This window comes from Branchiostoma belcheri, unplaced genomic scaffold (assembly GCF_001625305.1).
Source record: "Branchiostoma belcheri isolate BF01 breed outbred unplaced genomic scaffold, Haploidv18h27 scaffold15, whole genome shotgun sequence".
Lineage (NCBI taxonomy): Eukaryota > Metazoa > Chordata > Leptocardii > Amphioxiformes > Branchiostomatidae > Branchiostoma > Branchiostoma belcheri.
The window spans coordinates 3980029-4001306 of NW_017802935.1; the positions used below are offsets into that span (position 1 = coordinate 3980029).

Consider the following 21278-nt stretch of genomic DNA (forward strand, 5'->3'; position numbering starts at 1 on the left):
TGTTCTCCCTGTCTGCCTGTGTTGTAGCGTGGACGTTCCACGGCTGCTTCACGTCCATGTTCTGTAGGTTGTCCTTCTTCTCCAAGGGTCGCAGGTGGGAAGCCATAACTATGTCCCTGTGGGGGGAAAGTGTGTGTCGTACAATATGGCAGCTTAGGGAGTACTCTCCAAGCAGAGGTTTGGGTTTGGGGTTATTTTTGGTATGTTTTTAGGCTTTTTTTTATCAGGGTTTCTCTTTTGCACTGGAATTTTTGTGTTAAGAAAATTCCAGTGCAAAAAAGAAACCCCTATAAAAAAAGCTTAAAAACACACCAAAAATAACCCCAAACCTCTGCTTGGAGAGTACTTAGGGAGGGTCTGCATGGGGGTCCCAACAACACTGTACTCTACGCTTAAAAATTTGAGAGCCAGCTACGTATTATGCTGAATTCAAGAAGCCTCCCAATTACATTTTACGATGAATTCTGGGTAGCTACAAATAAAGCATTACATGGGATCAAAACGGCGAATTATGGTCTACGTTGAATTAGGTCGGTCCATCTATGGTCTATAGAGGATTGAAACAGCCAATTACCCTCTATCATGGAAAAGGGCATGGGGGGCCTCTCTTAGGGGGAAAATTAGACAAGGTAGAGACAACACCATGGGGCAAAACCTGGTGAAACAACATGAACCAAGTGAGACACAGCACCTAGTGACCATGTTTAGCAGGATAGACTTTGAGTATTATTTCTGACTTTTAGCAGTTGGGAAGGAAATAATATTTGTATAAATAAATAAAAGTATGGAGGGGAAGATAGAATGATCGACTGGGATTGAAATTAATCACAGCAATCCAGAATTATGACAAAATCTGCTTGTAATGGGGCTAAGTAGTAAGAAAATTACGACAAATTTATTTAATGTTTTGGTAAGATATGGGGAGGGGAGCACACCGCTGAATCAGAAATACATGTAAATTATTACCTGAACTCATCGTAGGACCCAACTTGTTGTTTGATGGCCCTGAACTTGGCGTCGTTCTCCCGCTGGTACTTGTGATCAGCCTCCACGGCCGCCGCCAGTTCCCGCTCCAGCTTCCTGAAGTCCAGAACGTCGTCTTCACTGTCCCCGGGCGCCGCCATGTTTGCCATGGCAACGACAACAGTCGCTAGAGTTTCTCAGCAAAAAATCAAAATATTATGCCACAAAGATGAGTCTTGGGAAGCACTGGAGTCCTTAAAAGGGACTTATGTAGCCCACAGTCACCGAAACTTGTGGTAATCTTAAGTAATAACAGAAAAGCTCGAACAGTTGGCGAGTCCAACCTGTTTTGACTGGTGACGTCACCAACTACTTTGGGTCATACCACTCAATGCGAGAGGGGGGTTATTGGTTCATTCAACCACCTGTTGATTCAAGCAATTTTTTTTAAAAAGCAGACTGGAATCTTCCTACCCTGTTTTGGCGCTTCATTGTTGTTTACAGGCCATTACTTACCAGCAGTGGAACCAATATCAATGTGTACTGGCCCCCTCATGCCATGTAGGGTCCTACGAATACCAACGGTTTGTCCTATGATACACTACTCATCCCAATGATGGCATTGAGTCTGTAGTACTGACTTCAGATATGATTTTTAATTCCAAAATGTAACATCTCAGATAACATTAGGGACTGATCACTGTATGTCTTGGGAGGGTTTGGAACAAAACAACAAATGTTCACCACTAGATCATATAGAAGAAAGTGTCCCTTTTCATTGACATAACATAAACCTCAGAGAATTGGGCTAAGAAACAGTACAAAAAATACTTGTGCGGGCACATTTTCTTGAAATGTAGTTTGAGAAGTTTTAAAAACAAGCTACCTCTCCATGAAATAAGTGAAAATTCCCTTATTTATTATAGTTATAAGGTTAGTGCAGACCAAAGTACATAATTTTATGCCACATTAGACTATTATGACATTAGACAAAATACATTGCATACATTTTATGAATGAACATGCACAAATATATTATCAAACAGTTATCTATGATACCTTGAATTACACCTACACCTAGAATTGCAAACACTCCTTGGCAAACATTAAAGACTTCAAGACTGACAAGAAACTTCAGGTGGGTTTGAGATATGCATTCAAACGAGGCCTTCTGGCAGCTACAATGTACAACATGTACTGCACTGTGACTACTAGTATTTTCCAACAACCTACACCTAAAAGTGCAGCATACATGTAACATTACAAGGCTAGACAGGAAGATATTTACTACAAATCACAGTCACAAAACTACATCCCTTTACCTTAGCTATATAATGTTTGTATTGTTTCAGAACCTGTAAGACCTTTACTTCATTTTGCATCCTCCATTCCTGTATTGCAACTATATTGTGTTCAATGTTTGTATTGTTCTGTTCTATGGCTACCTCCTCAACTTGGATCACACATGGTGAGTTGTCATCGCTACATTTCCACCATATTTCCTTTTCTAGACCTTCAAAGTAACTAGTCTCCACCAGACTCCTTTTGCAGGCTGAATAAATCGGCCTAAAAGGGCATATAATTGGTCAAAGGAGTTTCCCGGCCATCGAGAATTCCATTGCACAAAGTCTGTGAGAAGTTGCTATCCTCTTTGAAGCCCACAAATGGGTTTTAACTAGGTGTGAAGTATCCAAGGAGGCCAATTGGACACTCAATGGCTGGGAAACTGGCCAATCATATTAATCTCCAAGCAGATCTTTTGGTGGCCAAAAAAGACAGTATCCAACACGCGGACAGTATCCAGCCGGCCGACAGTATCCAATTGGCCACCGATGGGCCGGCTGTCAGAAAAAAACGGGGCATAGAAAAAGGTCACAATCTTCCCATTCAACCTCTGCTTGGACAGTAACAATTATATGCCCTTTTTAGGCCGATTTATTCAGCCTGCAAAAGGAGTCTGGTGGAGACTACAAAGTAACCTGCTCTGCTATGAATTGAACTTACAGGGTCTATGCTGCTGTACTCCACAGACTGTGGCAATTTTGTTACAGAGGTTATGCTAATGTTCTCCACAGACCCTGCACCTCTCCATGAGTGCACCAAGTTGCGACAGGCAGTCAACAGCCATGTTTGATTTCCCAGCATTTATGGCACCTCGGCTTTTGGTTACTTCAGCAAGTCATCACCAAAATCTCCTTGCGCTATATATTAAACAGCACAACTAACCCTGATGCAGAAGACATAACCTTTGAGTCTTTCCCTACTTGAGCTACAAGTTCTTACACCATTTCTATATATTTCTTTGTGCTAGACATCAATTCTAACATCTGACTGTGTGCGACAATGTTGAGCCTTATCCTAAAGACACTTTATGACGACACTTCTGGTGTAAATAGTTTCACAAGTACGGCAACTTTGTTTGAGACTACAGACATTGACAACTGGAGCAGCATGCCACAACTGTTGAGTACTGTTCACAACATACATGGAATTATTCATCAGAGATTTTAAACTGTACAGAACAGTGTCTGACAGATAAATGCAGTTGTCTTTTCTTCTTCATTCCTTCCTTCATTTTTCAAACCTGTCATGTCTGCATATTGCAGTCTTGTCCTATTCTAACTTTCATCCTTTTGTATCATAAACACGATATATTATGCTTATATTGGTCCATTTGAGGTTGAATCAAAGGTGTTAAGTACAATTTTTTCCTAACTCCAATGCTGCAGAAAATATATGTGTTTGGAAAAGTTTCACATAAAATCTGATGAAGCTTTTTCTATGGGTCTTTCAAGAGCATTTCTGTTAAATTGCAGAGGGGAATAACATGGACATTTTGCAAAGAGGAGAATGCAAGCACAGAAACAATATGGCTTCGTCCTTTGATAAGAGATCTTTATAATTAGCCATGCTAATCTGATTTTAAACTTTTTCACTGATCTTGTAGGGTTAGGGTTACTGTTAAAGCTATGAAGAGTCCAACATGGCCTACCAGCATGTTATATTTAAATCTAATCAAGACAGGTCTTTTTTCAATTCACATTTTTCAAACTTTAAAAGGCTTATAAGTAAAGGCATTTTGCTGAGAGTTTGAAGAGGGAATCATTTTGAGTATTTGCACATTTTCAATTAATGTTTGTCACATTGATTTTCCAGTATGACTACATCATGTATATAATGCAGATCTTTGTAACATTTGCATTTTGGAGTTTTCAGATTTTTTTTTCACAGTGAAAACATGTATATCCCCTAAATCACCCATAGACCCCAGAAATTATCAAAGTTTGGATGATAAATAAATCTATCCATCTAAAAAAAAGCTGAGGAAATGATATTATAATCTCTACATAAATTTTGGAGTATGAGGTATAGGGTATAACGTTGCAGTACAGTGTTCTAGCTAGGATTTTTTCATAGCATAAGGGTCACTTTCGTGGTGCAAAACACGCTATGAGCCAAAATATCTCTCATAACCCCCTGAGACACTATTTCTTGTTTAATGAGGAACAGATTTTGTGAAGTTAAGGTTTTCATTCTGAAGTTATATTTTCATTTTTTTTGCAAGATTTAAGAAGGTTCTCCCTCCCAAAACACCCCTATTCTGGTTGAAAGACAGCATAAAGGTCAAAATTATAGCATAGGGGGTCAAAATCATAACATAGGGGGCCCCAATGCTAAAAAGGCCTGGTGAGAACACTGCAGCAGATTATCTAGCTCTACACCATCTTCTTGGCGTGTTTCTGGTAGTGGAACAGGCTGGTCGCATCCAGTTTTCCGTACATCTGCTCCAGAGCCTCCGCAAACATCTTGGTAACCTAGCAACGGCAACAACAAATTGTTTTGCATTGGTGAAAAGGTAGTCATAAACACAGGTCTAATGTCTAATATTTTGGTTATTGTTTGGCCATCAATAATCCAGTTGTTGTTTTTTTCCGAGTTAAAGTTTGTCAGAGTTAGGCCTAGGAAAAAAATGTTGTGTTTCCTGTTTCAGTCCTGACAATATTAGGGTCAGTAGGTAGAGATTATCTTTTTTTTTATTAGACTTTGGCAATCTCTAGTGATTGAACTTATACAATACAGTTTAAGTAAAACATGCATAAGGACTTATATTTTCAGTGGCAATGTTAGAAAACCAATTGTACAGCATTTTATAACTCAGGTGTCAGATCATGGAGCTAGAAAAGGTCGATCAGCTAAACAAAGCCTAGGGTTGGCAAGTTTTTCTAGGGTCTGTCGGGAAACACGAAACACAATTTTTTGTCTAGGCCTTACAAAGAACTTGAAGTGTTTGTTAGGCCAAGTTGTTTCAGTGAGAAATGGATGTTGATATAGTCGGCAGTAAACTTAGCACAATATAGGCATCATTTCTTGTTTAACAAGGGTTATAACGTCAAAATTTGACAATGTAGGAATCTTGCTTTTTTGGCCCGCCTTGTTTTTTCGCCCTATCACATTAGATTTGGAGTCTGCGGAGGATGTCATCCACAAAATTTACTTACTGTGACCTTAACACAAGACAAGGTACGTAAGCTAGAAAAGGTCGATAAGCTAAAAAAATTCTGTCCCCTGAAGGGGTCCACAAAAAAAAAGCCTAGGGTCGGTCGGGAAACAGGAAACACAACATTTTTTTCCTACTTACAGAGAACTTTTGTTAACACAAGACAAGGTAATTAATAAGTAGGAGATCTGTCTGTCCTGACCTCAAAGTTGGTGATGAGGGGAACTCCAGAGTCCACAGCAGCACGGCGGATCAGGTAGTTATCCTTCACGTACTTGGTGTTGTTGTTGGGCAGGTTGATACACAGGTCAATCTCACGTTCCTGGATCAGCCTAGGAAAGAACATTTTGAACCTAATTACAAAATTTAATGTACTATCATGAAAGTTCATCTGTGTTGGTAGTAATCATAGTAAAACGTTGAACCTTATTCCAACACACAATTTACAATACACACAATTGGTCATTAGTTATCCTGATGAAGGCGACAGTGAAGGGGAATTGTGTAAATTGTGTGTTGGAATAAAGTTCAACGTTTTACTACAAATGTAATCTTTTAGTACTTACTTACTGCCATTTCTATTGTAGACAACATTTTTCATCCTTTACTCAGTAAGTGCTTACCAGAATTGTCTGACAATGAAAAAAACGAGCACCTGAAATGCTAGCTACTGAATTTATGATGATAATGATGAATGGTTTATTTGGTATAGAATCACTTGCAGCCTATTAGACCTGGTAGAATTTTGGAAAAACAATTGTTTAAGAAACTCAAACAGTAACATAACAGCATTATTATGATATATATCAAGTCAACATTGTAAGATCAATTTTGGCTACACAAAGATGCTGTGCATATGTATGAAATGAGAGAATTTGTGAACTGACCTGGTGGCAGATGGTACAGAGCTGGTGTCCTCCTGCATAGGCCAGGCTACAGGCGAGGCGTCCATCTTGTGAGCATTCAGATAGGCAGCTGTGGCCTCCGTGGCATATAGCTGGGGGGAGGAAACAGTTTCAATCAGAACAAACATCCCCAGAGCATAACATCAAAATTTACCAGGAATTAAATGAACAATCTTATAGATGTAGATGGTTTCATTTGAGTATTCATGGTTGGAACAAACTTATTCAATATGCATAACTTTATTTGACCGATACAATTTCTTCATCAACTTGTCATTGGTCCATCTGTTGTTCAGTATGTTGTAAGAACTGTTTACCTTGTAACCAAGACTCTTCAGCTTGAATGCAGTGGGCAGAAACTTGGGCTGGAAGGAATGCTGGCAAAGGTACAGGAAAAAGCACATGTTAGCAAACCCATAAAAACAAAGTTAGGAAACTTCAGTAAAGAATATCTCTGAGAATGTTGCTTGTGAGGAAAACAAACATTTTTTTCCAAATCACATTGACTGTACCTTTTTTTTTTTCCAATATAATGGTTCTGGTATGTATGTATGAATGTATGAATGTATGTAGGTATGTAGGTATGTATGTATGTATGTATGTATGTATGTATGTATGTATGTATGTATGTATGTATGTATGAATGTATGTATGTATGTAGGTATGTAGGTATGTATGTATGTATGTATGTATGTATGTATGTATGTATGTATGTATGTATGTATGTATGTATGTATGTAGGTATGTATGTATGTATGTAGGTATGTAGGTATGTAGGTATGTATGTATGTATGTATGTATGTATGTATGTATGTATGTATGTATGTATATACATAGCATATGATATATCACATGTACCTGGATGCCAATGAGAACACTTTTCTTGGGAACCTTGAAGCCGGTGGAGAGCAGAGCCTTGAGGAAGGCGGAGTGCACGTTTGGTCCGAAACACGCCACCTCGCCGGTCGACGCCATCTCACACCGCAGGACAGGGTCCGCATCACGCAGACGCGGCCAGGAAAACATTGGTGCCTGCAGAACACACAATAACAACAACATTCTACTGGTGATGATAAAAACAACAACTTCACATTGGTGCCTGCAGTACAGACAATAACAACAACATTCTACTAATGAAAATAAAAACAAGCTTCATGGAGTGTTATCAACTTTCTGTGCCTGTTCAAGCATTCCAGAGATATTGTTTTGCAACATGTGTACTTTCCACCAAAGTGTTTTGTAAGTCGGAGGAACAATGTCTGAGCATGAACTTCTTGACACAAAATTACATTACAAAGTTGTAACTTCTGGCATCTCCAAATGTGAAATGTAATATCTTTGTTGTGGTTTGTGAACAATGTGGCCAATTAATTTGTTGACATACATGTCACACTCTCACAATGGGAGAACAGACTTGCAAACTTTCAAATACAACATATAATCTTTTTGCATACATCTGTTGTAAGACCCATTATGGAACTACACCAGTGCCTATACATTAAATTGTGTATTACAAAACTCAGAAACTAGTAACAGGTCCAAATCCCATGGCAATACAACTGTATGTTGCAACTAAATTCTATAATAGCTTCTAATACATAGTTGTGAAACTGATGGATCTTGAAACTATGAAACTATTTGTAGTGGTCACCTCTTGTGTCCACAGATACTTACTTCAGGAATCCCACCCATGTGCTCGGCTCACACATAACATAGGTTAGCTGTCAGTCAAGGTTGATAAATCACCACTGTAATCACTGATTTATTCACGCTCCTTTTATGTTGACCAGAAGCGTGGTGTAGTGGATAGAGCATCCGACTGTCAAGCAAGGAGACCCAGGTTCAATCCCCAGGGTTGGACCCAGACATGTCCCCACATGCACCCAGATGTTGTGCCCTTGGGAAAGGCACTTAACACGCATTTTCCCCCTCAGTTAGAGGGATCCTGAGCCCTACTAGCATTTGGGTTGGTGTTAGGAAGAGCATCCAGCTGTACAAATCTTGCTTAAAAAAAAAAAGACTCGTACTTGGTGCAAGCACATCTAACCCCCGGTTGGGGAAAAATGACGTTAAATTCGGTTTTTAAAAAAAGTGTGATAACTGGAGTTCGATAACTTTCCAAAATCCTTTCTATTCTGATTGAAAATAAGACATTCAGTCCGGTAAGATTCTAGTAACTACTATTCCTTTTTTCATTAGTCCAACGTTAAGAGTCCTTACAAGGTACGTACTCTCTGGATCATGGTCTTGAAAGTTGTACACAGTTCAAACTGTGCTCTCATGCCAGGCCAACTTTCGGATGCGTTTTCTCGTGGTGACCACTTCCTTTTTACCACAGATATTGATAGCGTTCTCGTCTCTCTGGCTTTTTCGTCCAGGTGGAAAAGTTTCCACTGTTGTCTTCTGACCGTGTTGTCGAGGAGAGGCTGATTTTGGCAGACCGCTGTGTTTAGGAGGTGGTGTTGGGATGAGATGTACTTCCGCCTGTACGGTTAGTACGGCCGGTCGGTTGGGTCGGCTCACACTCTCTTCTTCACAGTGGTCAGGAAGGGGTACTCCTTTGTCGAGTACCTCTGTCTTCTGGCCATGTGCCTCTGCCTGTGTTAGGTCTGGACTGAGAGGTGGTGTCTGATCTCCACGCTCTGTCTGCTGTCCTTCCCTATCTGCCTCTGTTAGGTCTGGACTGGAAGCTGGTGCCTGATATCCGTACTGCCCGATTTCCTGTTCAGAAGGTGATGCTGTAACCGTGAGCACTTCGTCTGATGTCTCTTGACCATGGTGGACCGGATTGCATGGAAAGTTGATAACGGCTACGTCCAGTCGTCGGTGTGCAGGTGGTGGTGGTAGTACCAAAGGCACGTTGTTAGACAAGCCGCAGAGCTCCTTCAGAGCTCGTCGGAACTCTGGCTGCCTGAAGCTGTAGATGATGGGGTTGCCATCGATGATAGCGTCAGGAAGATCCGATTGGCCACTATGGCAGTTATGAGCTGCGAAGTTGATACCTTCTCTCCACTATTGAGCACAGCCCGACCCGAGGCAACCAGGAATAGGTAGGATGCCACAGATACAGCTAAGACAACGATATGCGGTGCCAGTTTTCTGAAGGCTTTGATCTGGCAAAGCCACAGGTGACGCTGCTCATCCCTCTCCTGCTGTTTCCTGGCTTCCTTGTAGACAATGTAGTAGATTATGAGGATGGCCAAGACGGCAAGCACTACGGAAACTCCACAAATGCTTCTCAAGATGGCGTCCGGGTTGGTGCTGTAAAAAGGCTCTGGTTGACAAAGCAGATTGTCGTCAACGTTCTGTAATCGTTTGATTACTATAGGCCCGATCCCAAAGAACAAGGCAAAGACTCTGACTGCAACTATGCCGATGAAGACTCGCTTTGTGGTGACATTACTACCGTAGTGCAGCGGATGACATATGAAGTGGTACAGCTCTATTGCCATGAGGAGGTACGTACCAAACATTGACACTGTTGACATTGGGATCACCGACTGTGCGATACACATCATCTGTGGGGAACTGGTGCCATCGCTGAAAAGCCAATAGATCGTCGACGGAATCATGCATCCTGTGAAGATGATGTCTTCTAGTGCCAGGTTACACCGTAGATAGTGACGGGGCTTCTGCAGAAGCTCTGTTTTCCAGACCAGGAAGATGAGAAGTACGTTGCACCCTACGGCGATGACCAGACTGATAACAAGGTATACTGCTTGGAGACCACGCGACAGTGGTGTGCTAGATATGACTTGTTGTATGTTACCCACATTGAGGAAAAAATTGTTTGAATCCACCTCCATATTAGACTGAAGTCAGTAACATTTACAACCCCTCGTCTGAATGTGGCAGTATCATGAAAGACACGAGGATGAGATCATTCATTCATTCCATGGGATACATGCCTCCATGGTTACCACAAAACGTTAAGATTAGATTTCCGTGGGTGCTGAAAGGCCTTATGACTCTCTTTGTTACCTGTGATTACTGTATTGAGCAAAACTGAAAAGTCTTAACGAAGCTCAATTCTTTTTAGACAACCTTCACATCCAGCTGCACAGCGTTTTTTTTCTTTCTAATTTCATATGCTGATGCTATGGGGGTGCATACTGTTTTATTTTAACAAATGTGTTTATTTCTTCCTACCATGACTCCTTTTGGAAATATATGGTATGTAGAAATGTTATAAGGGGTGTTCTGAATCCAATGCTAACTTTCTCCAGCAACAGTGGGATGTATTCAAACGAATGGTTTATTTACACCCTCATTTAATACCACAGTCACTACATACATGTGTATCATACAGTGGCACCCTCTGAAATGAACTACGATTTATAATTAAAAGACAATAATTAAGAAAATATACATAAACTAAACATTTCAAACAGTGTGCTCGTCTTACTGCTTATTTATGACGTTATTTATGACACTTGTTCTTGAGTAGGTGTACCAGGTAGGGCAATGTGCTCTTGCGGTAGTGTTGGCCGTATGAAGCCGCAGAAGACTGGTGTCAAGTCTGTAATGTCAAGGCCTTGTCTGTTACATGCCTGCAACAGATGCAGTCTGTGGTTTCCTTTGTTGACCATCACGTTGATGTGGGCATCCCACATAAGGGTGGCTTGAATGACAAGATCTTCGCGAATTGTAAGACTTCATGACAATCATAGTGTTGAGGAATCATGTCACTATTTCCCACAACTTCGAAAACTTTGAGTTTATGTCGGAAAGATATCTTCTGCGACAGGCAATTCTCTGATGCAACGTTGATCAAAACATCCAACAAAAATCGTGAAAAATCCGGGTTTTGCACAGGCACAGTACATTTTTACCGACATGCTACGAGTGTTATGTAGACCTTTGTGTTCTGATAACGACTATTTCATACCGTACCTTGATGCCGACATACCCCTGTGGGATATGTGGTGTCTCCAGGGTGGGGAGAGACGGGATGTCCAGCGGGTGGTCAATCATCACCCTGGTGGCCACGTCGATCAGGTCAGTCCCGATCGTCTTGGACACAAACGGGAAGGAGCGCGACGCTCGCAGGTTGGTCTCGATAACCTGTTGTCATGGTAACAAGAATGTGAGGGTTGGATTTAAAAGTACAGTGAGAGTATATTATTAGTGGGGGATGGGGAATGAAGCATTTTCACTGGTGTCATATTACATTACATTAGGCGTTGGTGGACACAATACTCATGCCTAAAAATTCACACTGGACTTTGCTTCCAAGTGACACCAAAGGTTACCATTTCCAATTGACTTGAAATTAATTTGACACTCTATATTTGCACTAGATATGAAAGCCAGTGTACTGAAAAATCATGAAAAAACACTATTCGATTCCCTACTAATATCATGTCTAAGTTCTGTGTTCTTTTCACTGTCTTAGCAGACAGTTCATTGTAAAGCATGTCTTTGCGACCTTATCCTCTACTCCATACCATGACATGATCACCCTTGGCCAGGAACTGTGTGTTGAAGGGACCAGAGATGCAGAACTTCTTGGCAATCCGACGAGTCGCCTCTCGCACCTAAATGAAGACATTGTAACAGTTATTGAAAGCAAATCCGTGTCCTTCTTTTATTCATTTTCATATCTATTGTCACTTCAAACACTATCAATTGATCTAAAATTGTTTTTAAAAAGTGGAAGTGACCTTAAACCAGTTTAGCTCACTGAAAAGCTAACCTTCAAATGGTTCATTGTGCATGTGTACTAGGGAAAGTCTCCTACAAATGCAGTTCTTTTTGACAAGGAAAATCAGCAGACCACAGCTTTATGTCCTGTCTGAAGCACCCCAACCATCTACAGTAGCGTGCACATCATGTGAGCAACAACAGCCGAGAGTAGAACTCCCAACCTCTTGGTCCACGAAGCAGGGTTGCTAACCACTGTATTACACATGCTACTAAAACGTAATACTCCCAGAAGTGTGTCGTACCTTGTTGAGAGCCTCCTGACTGATAGTCTGAGTGGGGAGGATTAGTGTGGCGTCACCTGAGTGAACACCTGCATTCTCCACGTGCTCTGACACAGCGTGGGCGACAACCTGGTATGGGTGAACATCACATCGGTTAGAGTTACAGTGTATGTTCAACCAGTATGGTAATTATACCAGTCCTATGGAACAGCTTTAGGTTCAATAGTTGACTGTTCTTTGCAGTTTAACAAAACTGTTACTGAGTTAATAGACCAATCCTGTTGTTATTAAAGTCAGTGACAGTGTTGATGTGTGTCGTGTGACTTAACATGTATGCCATTTCTCTGTCTAATTTTTGCATGTACATGTACAGTATGTATGTTGACTCAAGAAAGGTTGGTAGGCTGAAGGAATGGACTAGAGTTCAAACTTCTCCTACTTCACAACATAGATGTATCTCAAAATTATTTAGGTACAGTACCGGTACTTCAGGATTTTTGGACCTATACCTAATCAATTTTCCTTACAGAACCAGTACAAGCTCTAATCTCAAAGTCCATGCAAACAATCATCACATGATGACTGACAGCAATATCCAGTCATTCAAAACAAGAGTACACCGGCATCTTCTCTTCACTACCAAGACTTCTGCATGTAGCTAGAACATTGCTGTAAACCAATGATTAGCCAGGGGTGTTATAACCCAGGCTATTGCTTACGCTAGCACATGATACAAAAAACCCAAGGGAAGAGTTTCTGACCAAAGGTGTTCCTTACCACACCGTCCTTTGCTACAGCGTCCATCTCAATTTCTCGGGCGCCCTCGATGAACTTAGTAATCACCACTGGATGCTCCTGTATACATGGAAACACCATGTAGGGATATATTAGAGATTCTGCCAAGAACAACACAAAAGTCCTGTACAACATGATGATGGCTATGTTGGTGTAGAAAATACAGGGAGGGTATAGACAATAAACCACTAGAAATTCAAGATTTCTAGCCAGTTTCTATCATCAGTATCAGCATTGTGGCAACTTTTACCCCACTCAACCAACCAAATAAAACAATCCATAAAATACAGTAATTTGGCATAATTGTTATCCTATATCAGTAAAAAAATTCTCTCCTACATTTGAGACTCTGGATGCCTCCTCCAGGAATTTGGTCAGCTCCTCAGGTCCGTATGCAACATTCATTGCAGAGCCACTGAAACAATTCAGAAACACACAAGTTAAGAAAATAACAGCTTTGGCAAATTTTGCAGCAACTTTTTATTCAAGGTCAACATTTTCCATGTTGTTTACAATTTATGGAATTCTTCAAAAGCAAATCTTACAAGCTAGTTTTACATTTTTTAAATACGTTTGCAGGGCTCGAACTTAACGATGTCCCGATGTCCCCTGGCCACTAAAATTTCGGCCGGGACAACTGAAAAATCACTTTGGGACATTTTTGGGACACTGGAAAAATAACGAACATTCACAATCAGAATGTCAGCCGTTCATACGTTTGTCAGGCGCGCAACCCATTTTTGGGCCTCACCAAAAGCCGCCGAATTCGATATACACTCAGCTGAGCAGCGCGTGTGGCACCCGTGTACGCATGTGGCCACTATTTTGTCGCCCCGCCCATCGCCTTTGGTCTATTGCAGCCCGCCGCCTTGGCGCCACTTTCCCACGCCAGTTCCCAGACATTCTATCCATGTAAACAACATTCAACCAATCACAGCTTCCATCCAATCAAGGCATCTGCCATATATGGCGAACTGTAACTGTTTAATGTTCGGATATTTCCGGAGATGCTCGGGAGATCAGCTGACAATGCCAAATATAGTGAACCGGCAAAGCTCGGGAATGTACGGTGTCTTTCGGTAAACTTCGCCTAGTTTCCCGCGAAATGACGAATGTAATGCCGAAAACAGCCGAAATCAGAAAATTTGAGAGTCATGGCCGGCATGGCACAGAGGAAAATTTCCTCTTTTTTCTCCTCGCCGCGGGCGGCCCCGGCGTCGAATGCAGTCAATGCTGTCGATCCTCAAAGACGTTCAGGATCATCTCAGTCTGACGGCGTGGTTTCAACAACTGAGTGTCAGCCTCCAGATCGTACGGCCGGTACGAAAGAGGGATGCGCCGACGGAAGGGGGGAGGGGGGCTTGAAATGTAAAACATTTAAACATGTAAATATTTGTGAATTGTAATACATGCAGTATAATATAGTACTGCAGTGTGCAGCATGCAGTATGCACACTTTACAGGGGCCACTTACTGTAGCGTACACATAACAAGTGGAAGGAAAGAAAATGGAAAGAAAGTTTGAAAAGAACTTTGGCTTGTCTTTGTTACATTTGTCGGCACAATAAACCAGCCAAGACAAGTTTCAATTTGAGTTGATTTTGTGTTTATTTCAATTGACAATTAGCTTACACAGCAATACTGTTCTCTGACTCAGCTTTATTGTTGTTGTAATACATACTTCCTGAAAACCAGTTTGGGACAGTCCATCCTCACTTTGGGACAGTTGGAATTTATTTTTGGGACAGTTCTGGGACAGTAGGGAAAAAAGTTAAGTTCGAGCCCTGGTTTGTTTAAAGACCTACCTCAGGACGTAGGATGGGCGCAGTAAGCAGGGATACCCCACACTGGCAGCAAACTCTAAAGCCTCGTCCTAAAGACAACAGAAAAGGAAAGACCATGGTGCTGAAGAAGACCAAATCAAACTGTAATAGTATACAAATATGGGCTTGTTTGAGTGAAACATGCTTTAAAAAGTCAAGATACATGCATCCAAATGTTACTTATCACAAAGTCTTGTTGTACAAGCTGGTGTGTTATGCCAAAGGGCGGTTGTACCGGCTATACCGGCTATTGCCTTAATTACTATGAGTTGTGGCTCTTGGTTTGACAAGTTTGTTTTATTACCACCTTACTGAGTTGCGGCATTATATAGTACTTTTACTTTTATTTGTACTAAGTTGACTTTAATTTGTACTTATAAGTTGACTTATCATTTTGTTATATCTGTTGTTTTCTTGTATATTTTATTTATGTATGCCTGCAGGGCACATTGAAAAACGCCTTAGTGGCGATATGTACACCCTGGGTAAACAAATAAAAACAAACAAACAAAAACATACAGATACAGGTACTGAAAATATTTTACTGACCAGGGAAGACAAGGATCTCCACGGTGCCTGATCAATTCCAATCTCATCCAGGATGGCTGAGTAGGTTGACCTGAGGGTGGAAAAAAATTCTCATCTCTGGCTGTGATCTCTCTACCATTACATGCAACCCAAGCCCTGTATATGTTTAAGTTTTCAACATATACTAAACATTTCAAGAATCCTAACTCTTCACATCTATCTGATCATCTTTTCTTAGTGCAGATCACATGATGACCATGTGACAATCATGTGACCAATATCTTCACAGCAGCAGGGATCATGTGATGACCATGTGACAATCATGTGACCAGTCCCTCCACAGCAGCAGGGATCATGTGAGTGCCATGTGACCCACCTGTCCTCTGCGTTGTCGATCATGACAGGATTCGTGCCCAGGATGTTGACGTTGTTCTTGTACATGGGCATGGCCAGGTTGTTGGGGATCTGCCCTCCTACAGAGATGATGGCCCCGTGACACTTCTGTTCAGAAAAACAAATAAAAGATAAAGAAGTGACTATTTCATCGTCGCCAAAAAGCACTACTCAAGCAACAGGATATGATTTTGGAACTCCAGTCACTGACGAAAGCTAGTGGATACTAGCTGAAACGTCTGACCGTTTCCAAAATCATATCCAGTTGCTTGAGTAACTGCTTTTTGGCGTATCGTATTACCTTCATCAACGTACTAGTATTTCATCATCACACAGTTCAATACAATCTTAGTTGTACATATCACACGACGATCATGTGAAAATCATGTGAGCAATCTCTTCACAGCAGCACAGATCATGTGATGATCATGTGACAATCATGTGAACAATCTCTTCACAGCAGCACAGATCATGTGATGATCATGTGACAATCATGTGAACAATCTCTTCACAGCAGCACAGATCATGTGATGATCATGTGATAATCATGTGAACAATCTCTTCACAGCAGCACAGATCATGTGATGATCATGTGACAATCATGTGAACCAATCTCTTCACAGCAGCACAGATCATGTGATGATCATGTGACAATCATGTGAACAATCTCTTCACAGCAGCACAGATCATGTGATGATCATGTGATAATCATGTAACCAATCTCTTCACAGCAGCACAGATCATGTGAAAAATTGGGTCTGCCTTATACAAAGGTATATATGGGAACATGGGTGAGGTAAGTCTATGGGAAGATGTAGGGATAGTGCATGTTGCTTACCTCTTGTTCATAGATATCCAGAACTCTCTCCAAGGAAAGTTCTTCGAAGTACAGGCGATCACACTCGTCAAAGTCTGTGCTGACAGTCTCTGGGTTGTGGTTCACTACGACCTAGGCACACAAACATATGGAACAGCCCAATTATTAGAGCTATATATACATGTATATAGGGGTCCAACTTACACAGTTAAAAAAAAGGAAAAACCTGCATGAGGACACATTGTACAATATTTTATCACTCAGGTGTCAAATCATGGAGCTAGAAAGGGTTGATCTGCTCGAAAAATTATGTCACTTGCAGAGGTCTACCCCTGAAAAAGTCTAGGGTCGGTCGAGAAACAGAACATTTTTTTCCTAGGCCTTCTGGTAAAACAGTGCAGAGGCTCTGACCAAAAGACAAACGAAGAAAGACAAAAACAGTGGGTAGCTATCTCTGAAAAGTGAAACACAGAAGGACAATGCAACATTGACGTACAGTTTTGTGTCCAAGCTGACGAAGGGTCCTGATAGCTGACACAGCGCACCAGTCAAACTCTACACTGCTACCTAAACACTCAAAAGAGACACATGTAGGGTTAGCACATGGTGCCACATACACTTAACCCATCATAACACTATATATCAAAATTAACCTTCTCCAAATATCAAAGTTAACCTTCTCCTTGCTGAGGGTAGAACTTTGGCAAGTTTGCCAAATTTGTATTGCTAATGGGGTTAGGCAGCAGGGAGAAGACTGAAAAACTCTTTCTTACACAAGGCAATATGCCTGTACAACGAGTCTTTGTAGTAATGACTTTCAAGACTCTTTGGACTTTACTTCAGTGCCCATGTGTGGCTTTGTAATGTGTTTGTTCATGTGTCTGTAATTAACTATATATATGTATTGTAATGTTAATTTGTATTTGTAATTACTATGTACAAAATTGTAAAAAAATCAGTGTTATTCAGCTTGGTTGTGCACTGGCTGCAAGGCTGATTTTATGAATAAAACTTGAAACTTGAAACTATCATACTTAGTACTGATATTGATATTTTACATGCTAAATTGTGTTTTTTATTTGTCCTGTACACACCAGAAGTTTGAGTAGCAACAAGAATAGTGCCCACCTATATGGTAAGGTCCACAGCCGAGCACCATGGTCCCATGGTCATTAAATGTCAGGTCATGCTCCTGTAAGGCGGAAGAAATCACATGTTATACCTCACATCAATGCAGACATGTTGTACTCAAGCAAATCAGCATCTAGCAGATGCAAGGCTTTAAAAACTGTGGGTGCACATACATGTAGATGTGCAATCTAATGTAGTTTTAAAGGTAATACATGTATTGTACAGTGATACAGTACAACATATTCTTGGCATTTGTGTCTGAATAAAAATGATAAAATCTTTATTTTTATTATTCGAGAGTGCGGAACAGAATTACAGTTCAAGTTCTGAATGAAGACAATACAGTTCATTTTGCTTACATTCTACTCTGTCTTATGTAGTGCTCCCAAAATGTTTTCTGTGTCCTATTCCCAAAAACGAATTTCAAGTCTTGAGAGACTAACTCTAAGCCTCACAATTTAAGTGCTGTGTACCTAAACCCACATTTAGGTTCAGGTCCAGAGGTTTAGGTTCAGTTCTGGACTCGTAAGTCTGGACCTTAACCCATGACATATATAAAATTGCATGTTGGCAACCTTGAAATGTTGTCTGGGCATAACTGTGGCCACATAACATGGAGGCTGACACTTGACGATGCCCTATGGCAATGTTTTCTTCATTTTGCAGCACAGATTTTGTTATCTATTGAACCTAAACATTTTTTAAAAGTCTGGAAGAAGTCCAGCGAACCGGTACACAGCACTACTCACCATGCCGTTGTATGTAGAGTACAGGTAGTTGGTCTTGGCCGGGTACTCGGCAGCCATGGTGTCAATCTGTTTAACCCATGGCTTGATGCTCCTCTCCAGTCGCAGCTGTCGACTGTCTGCCTCTGTCAGGTTCAGGGCCTTACCGATCTGCTTGTCAGAGAAACCCGCCTTCTTAGCAAGCTCAAGGGTCTCAGACGGTACGCTTTCTCTGAAAAGGAATCAAACACCATTTGATATTTATGTTTACCTAAGGAAAACATATTGTTTTTGCTACGTTTCCTCTTCTTCTCCAAACCAAAAAGGTCAATGACCTGAACCAGACTGCCTGTCACCATGGTAACTAGTGCTGGGTTATATCATGTTGTAATTTTATAGCAGGAGGGATTTAGACTCCTGTCTGACCATATATATGAATGAGTTTGAGTAAGAATTAACAGAGCAGACCATGTGCAAAGGTAAACATTATGCAAAATTCTGTCAAATTATATAAACACGGACGATGCCTAGAACACCACTTGAATGAAATATAAGAAATAGAGTACAAAGTGTTCCATAACAGTTACTGTATATCGGGAAGCACCACTCACCTGCTAAGGGTCCTGAGGCTCCTATCTATGTTGACAATACTGTCCAACTTGTGGAGGAACCAGCGATCGATGGCTGTCAGGTCATGGATCTGGTCAACAGTGTAACCATCGTACAGGGCCTGAACAGGAGGGGACATGACAGGGAAATTAACACATGTACAGGACAATGTAGGAGTCTGAAACCTTTCTTCTGAAACAAATAGATATGGGTTACATTCCTCATAACTTAAGTGACAACATTACAGCAATATTTTTTAAAATTTTTGTGTCTGTCTATTACCAAATCTAGAAAATATTGTTTCTAATAAAATCTTTGTTGACACAGAGACATTTGCACTCTCAATAAACCTTTCTGAGGAACTGACTGTGATATCAAATGATTAGACTTAGAGCTCGAGCCAGTGCATCAAAAGTGAAGTTGACTGCAATAAGGGAAGGATCACCGCAACTTTATAACTGTTGAAAGAAGGTTTGTATTGTTCCTGTGCTACATAATTGTATGTGTCAAAAAATGGCAATTGAGCACCTAGAAGTTCACAGGAGTATTGCACAAGGTGCATTCTCCCTACCAAAGAGGCAGCATGGAGGTATAACTATGATTCCGTACCTTACAAATGGAATGTACCCGTATGCTGGAGGGAAGAATGGCAGTTGTGCACTACCTAGAAGTTCACTGGAAAACTGCAGAAGATACATTCTCCCAAACAAGGCAGCACTTAGTGATGTACATGTATAACTCTGATCCCTTACCTTACAAATGGAATGTATCCGTGTGCTGGAGGGCACACGCAGGTCCTCCTTCATGTTGTGATCCGGTGGGTAGGACTTCCCCATGGGCAGCTGGGAAACGAACCCCTCGATCGACGGGTGGATCATCCGCAGGGCCTTCTGTAAACTCTCCTCAAACGTACGGCCGATCGCCATCACCTGGATCATATACAACAGTCTTGTTACTTTTTATAACAGGTGGTCTTCTAGTGGTTAATGTTGTTGACCTAGGATCTAAAGGTTATGGGTTCGAATCCCTAGCAGACCCCACTGTTGTACCCTTGGGATTTTACACCTCTTGTACCTACTGTACAAAACTGGTGCGTTACACTGTTAGACAGTTACCAATTATCCAAAACAAACTGCTAACTGAATTGTGATGGACAGTTAGGATATGTCTATCACACTACAGTTAGTGATGCATACCTATACCCAATTTTAGGTTCAGGTCCGGATTCAAGTCCAGAGGTTTAGGTTCAGTTCCGGACTTGTAAGTCCGGACCTAAACCCATGGCATATACAAAATTGCATGTTGGCAACCTTGCAATGTTGTCTGGGTGAAACTTTGGCCACATAACATGGAGGCCGGTACTTGACGATGCCCGATGGCAATGTTTTCTTCGTTTTGCAGCAAAGATTTTACAATCTACGGAAGGTTTTAGGTGGTTTGGAAAGAAAAAGGGTATATGAAATGGTCTTTTATGGTAATAAGTCCGGACTCGGTTCGTGACTCTTAGGTTTTTTTGGATTTGAACCTTAACATTCTTACAAGTCCGGATCCAAGTCCAGTGAACCGGTATGCATCACTAACTACAGTAAATCAGTACAGTTAGGATCTGTCTATCACACTACAGTAAATCAGTACTTGACCCCACCTCTCCAACACTCTTCATGGAGCTGCCGATCTGTTTGGAGGTGAGCTGGAATCTGTCCAGATCCCAGCGCGGGATCTTGGTGACGATGTAATCCAGGCTGGGCTCGAAGCACGCCGTGGTGGACTGTGTCGTGGCGTTCTTGATCTCCGGCAGCTGCCTGCCCACGGCTAACTTGGCTGCGATGAACGCCAGGGGGTACCTACACAGCCAAAGCCAAATCCAACAGGTGGTTAGCTTGAACTAAAAGCCATACAGAAGCACCATCTGGCAGAAGAGAACAGTACTACAGTGTCCTTACGCTGTAGCTTTGGAGATCAGTGCAGAGTTGCAGGACAGACAGATTTTACCAGTGACTTTACCTTTACCCTTACCTTTACCTTAAGGTCTTAACACCAGACAGAAACACTCCCTAGCAGAAGGAAACAGTACTACGGTATCCATACAATGTACATATACATGTAGCCCTGCCTGGAAGGCAACACAAGAGCTGCAGGATAGATGGACTTTACCTGTGACTTA

The 21278-nt window shown here is 41.3% G+C and overlaps 2 protein-coding genes across 7 annotated transcripts in view; both read right to left on the reverse strand.

The window, feature by feature from the left end:
* Positions 1 to 1351, reverse strand: part of LOC109465442 (coiled-coil domain-containing protein 103-like) — a 3294-nt gene extending 1943 nt beyond the window's left edge. The window contains exons 1-2 of one of the 3 annotated variants that reach the window (XM_019762725.1): positions 967 to 1351; positions 9 to 116 (exon numbers count right to left, since the gene is read on the reverse strand). In XM_019762725.1, coding sequence (XP_019618284.1) covers positions 9 to 116; positions 967 to 1133 — 275 coding nt within the window. In that variant the 5' untranslated portion in view covers positions 1134 to 1351. The remainder of the gene's footprint in view (positions 1 to 8; positions 117 to 966) is intronic. The other 2 variants (XM_019762724.1, XM_019762726.1) reach the window with 2 other exon arrangements.
* Positions 1352 to 1600: 249 nt separating this feature from the next.
* The window catches only part of LOC109465412 (carbamoyl-phosphate synthase [ammonia], mitochondrial-like), a 41862-nt gene continuing 22184 nt past the window's right edge, over positions 1601 to 21278 (reverse strand). For all 4 annotated transcript variants that reach the window (XM_019762661.1, XM_019762662.1, XM_019762663.1 and 1 more), the window contains exons 18-37: positions 20760 to 20958; positions 19867 to 20043; positions 19117 to 19235; positions 18530 to 18737; positions 17778 to 17841; positions 17146 to 17216; positions 16671 to 16781; positions 15816 to 15940; positions 15461 to 15530; positions 14894 to 14961; positions 13428 to 13503; positions 13071 to 13148; positions 12315 to 12422; positions 11814 to 11903; positions 11260 to 11430; positions 7225 to 7398; positions 6684 to 6743; positions 6349 to 6458; positions 5664 to 5793; positions 1601 to 4778 (exon numbers count right to left, since the gene is read on the reverse strand). In XM_019762661.1, coding sequence (XP_019618220.1) covers positions 4680 to 4778; positions 5664 to 5793; positions 6349 to 6458; positions 6684 to 6743; positions 7225 to 7398; positions 11260 to 11430; positions 11814 to 11903; positions 12315 to 12422; positions 13071 to 13148; positions 13428 to 13503; positions 14894 to 14961; positions 15461 to 15530; positions 15816 to 15940; positions 16671 to 16781; positions 17146 to 17216; positions 17778 to 17841; positions 18530 to 18737; positions 19117 to 19235; positions 19867 to 20043; positions 20760 to 20958 — 2308 coding nt within the window. In that variant the 3' untranslated portion in view covers positions 1601 to 4679. The remainder of the gene's footprint in view (positions 4779 to 5663; positions 5794 to 6348; positions 6459 to 6683; positions 6744 to 7224; positions 7399 to 11259; positions 11431 to 11813; positions 11904 to 12314; positions 12423 to 13070; positions 13149 to 13427; positions 13504 to 14893; positions 14962 to 15460; positions 15531 to 15815; positions 15941 to 16670; positions 16782 to 17145; positions 17217 to 17777; positions 17842 to 18529; positions 18738 to 19116; positions 19236 to 19866; positions 20044 to 20759; positions 20959 to 21278) is intronic.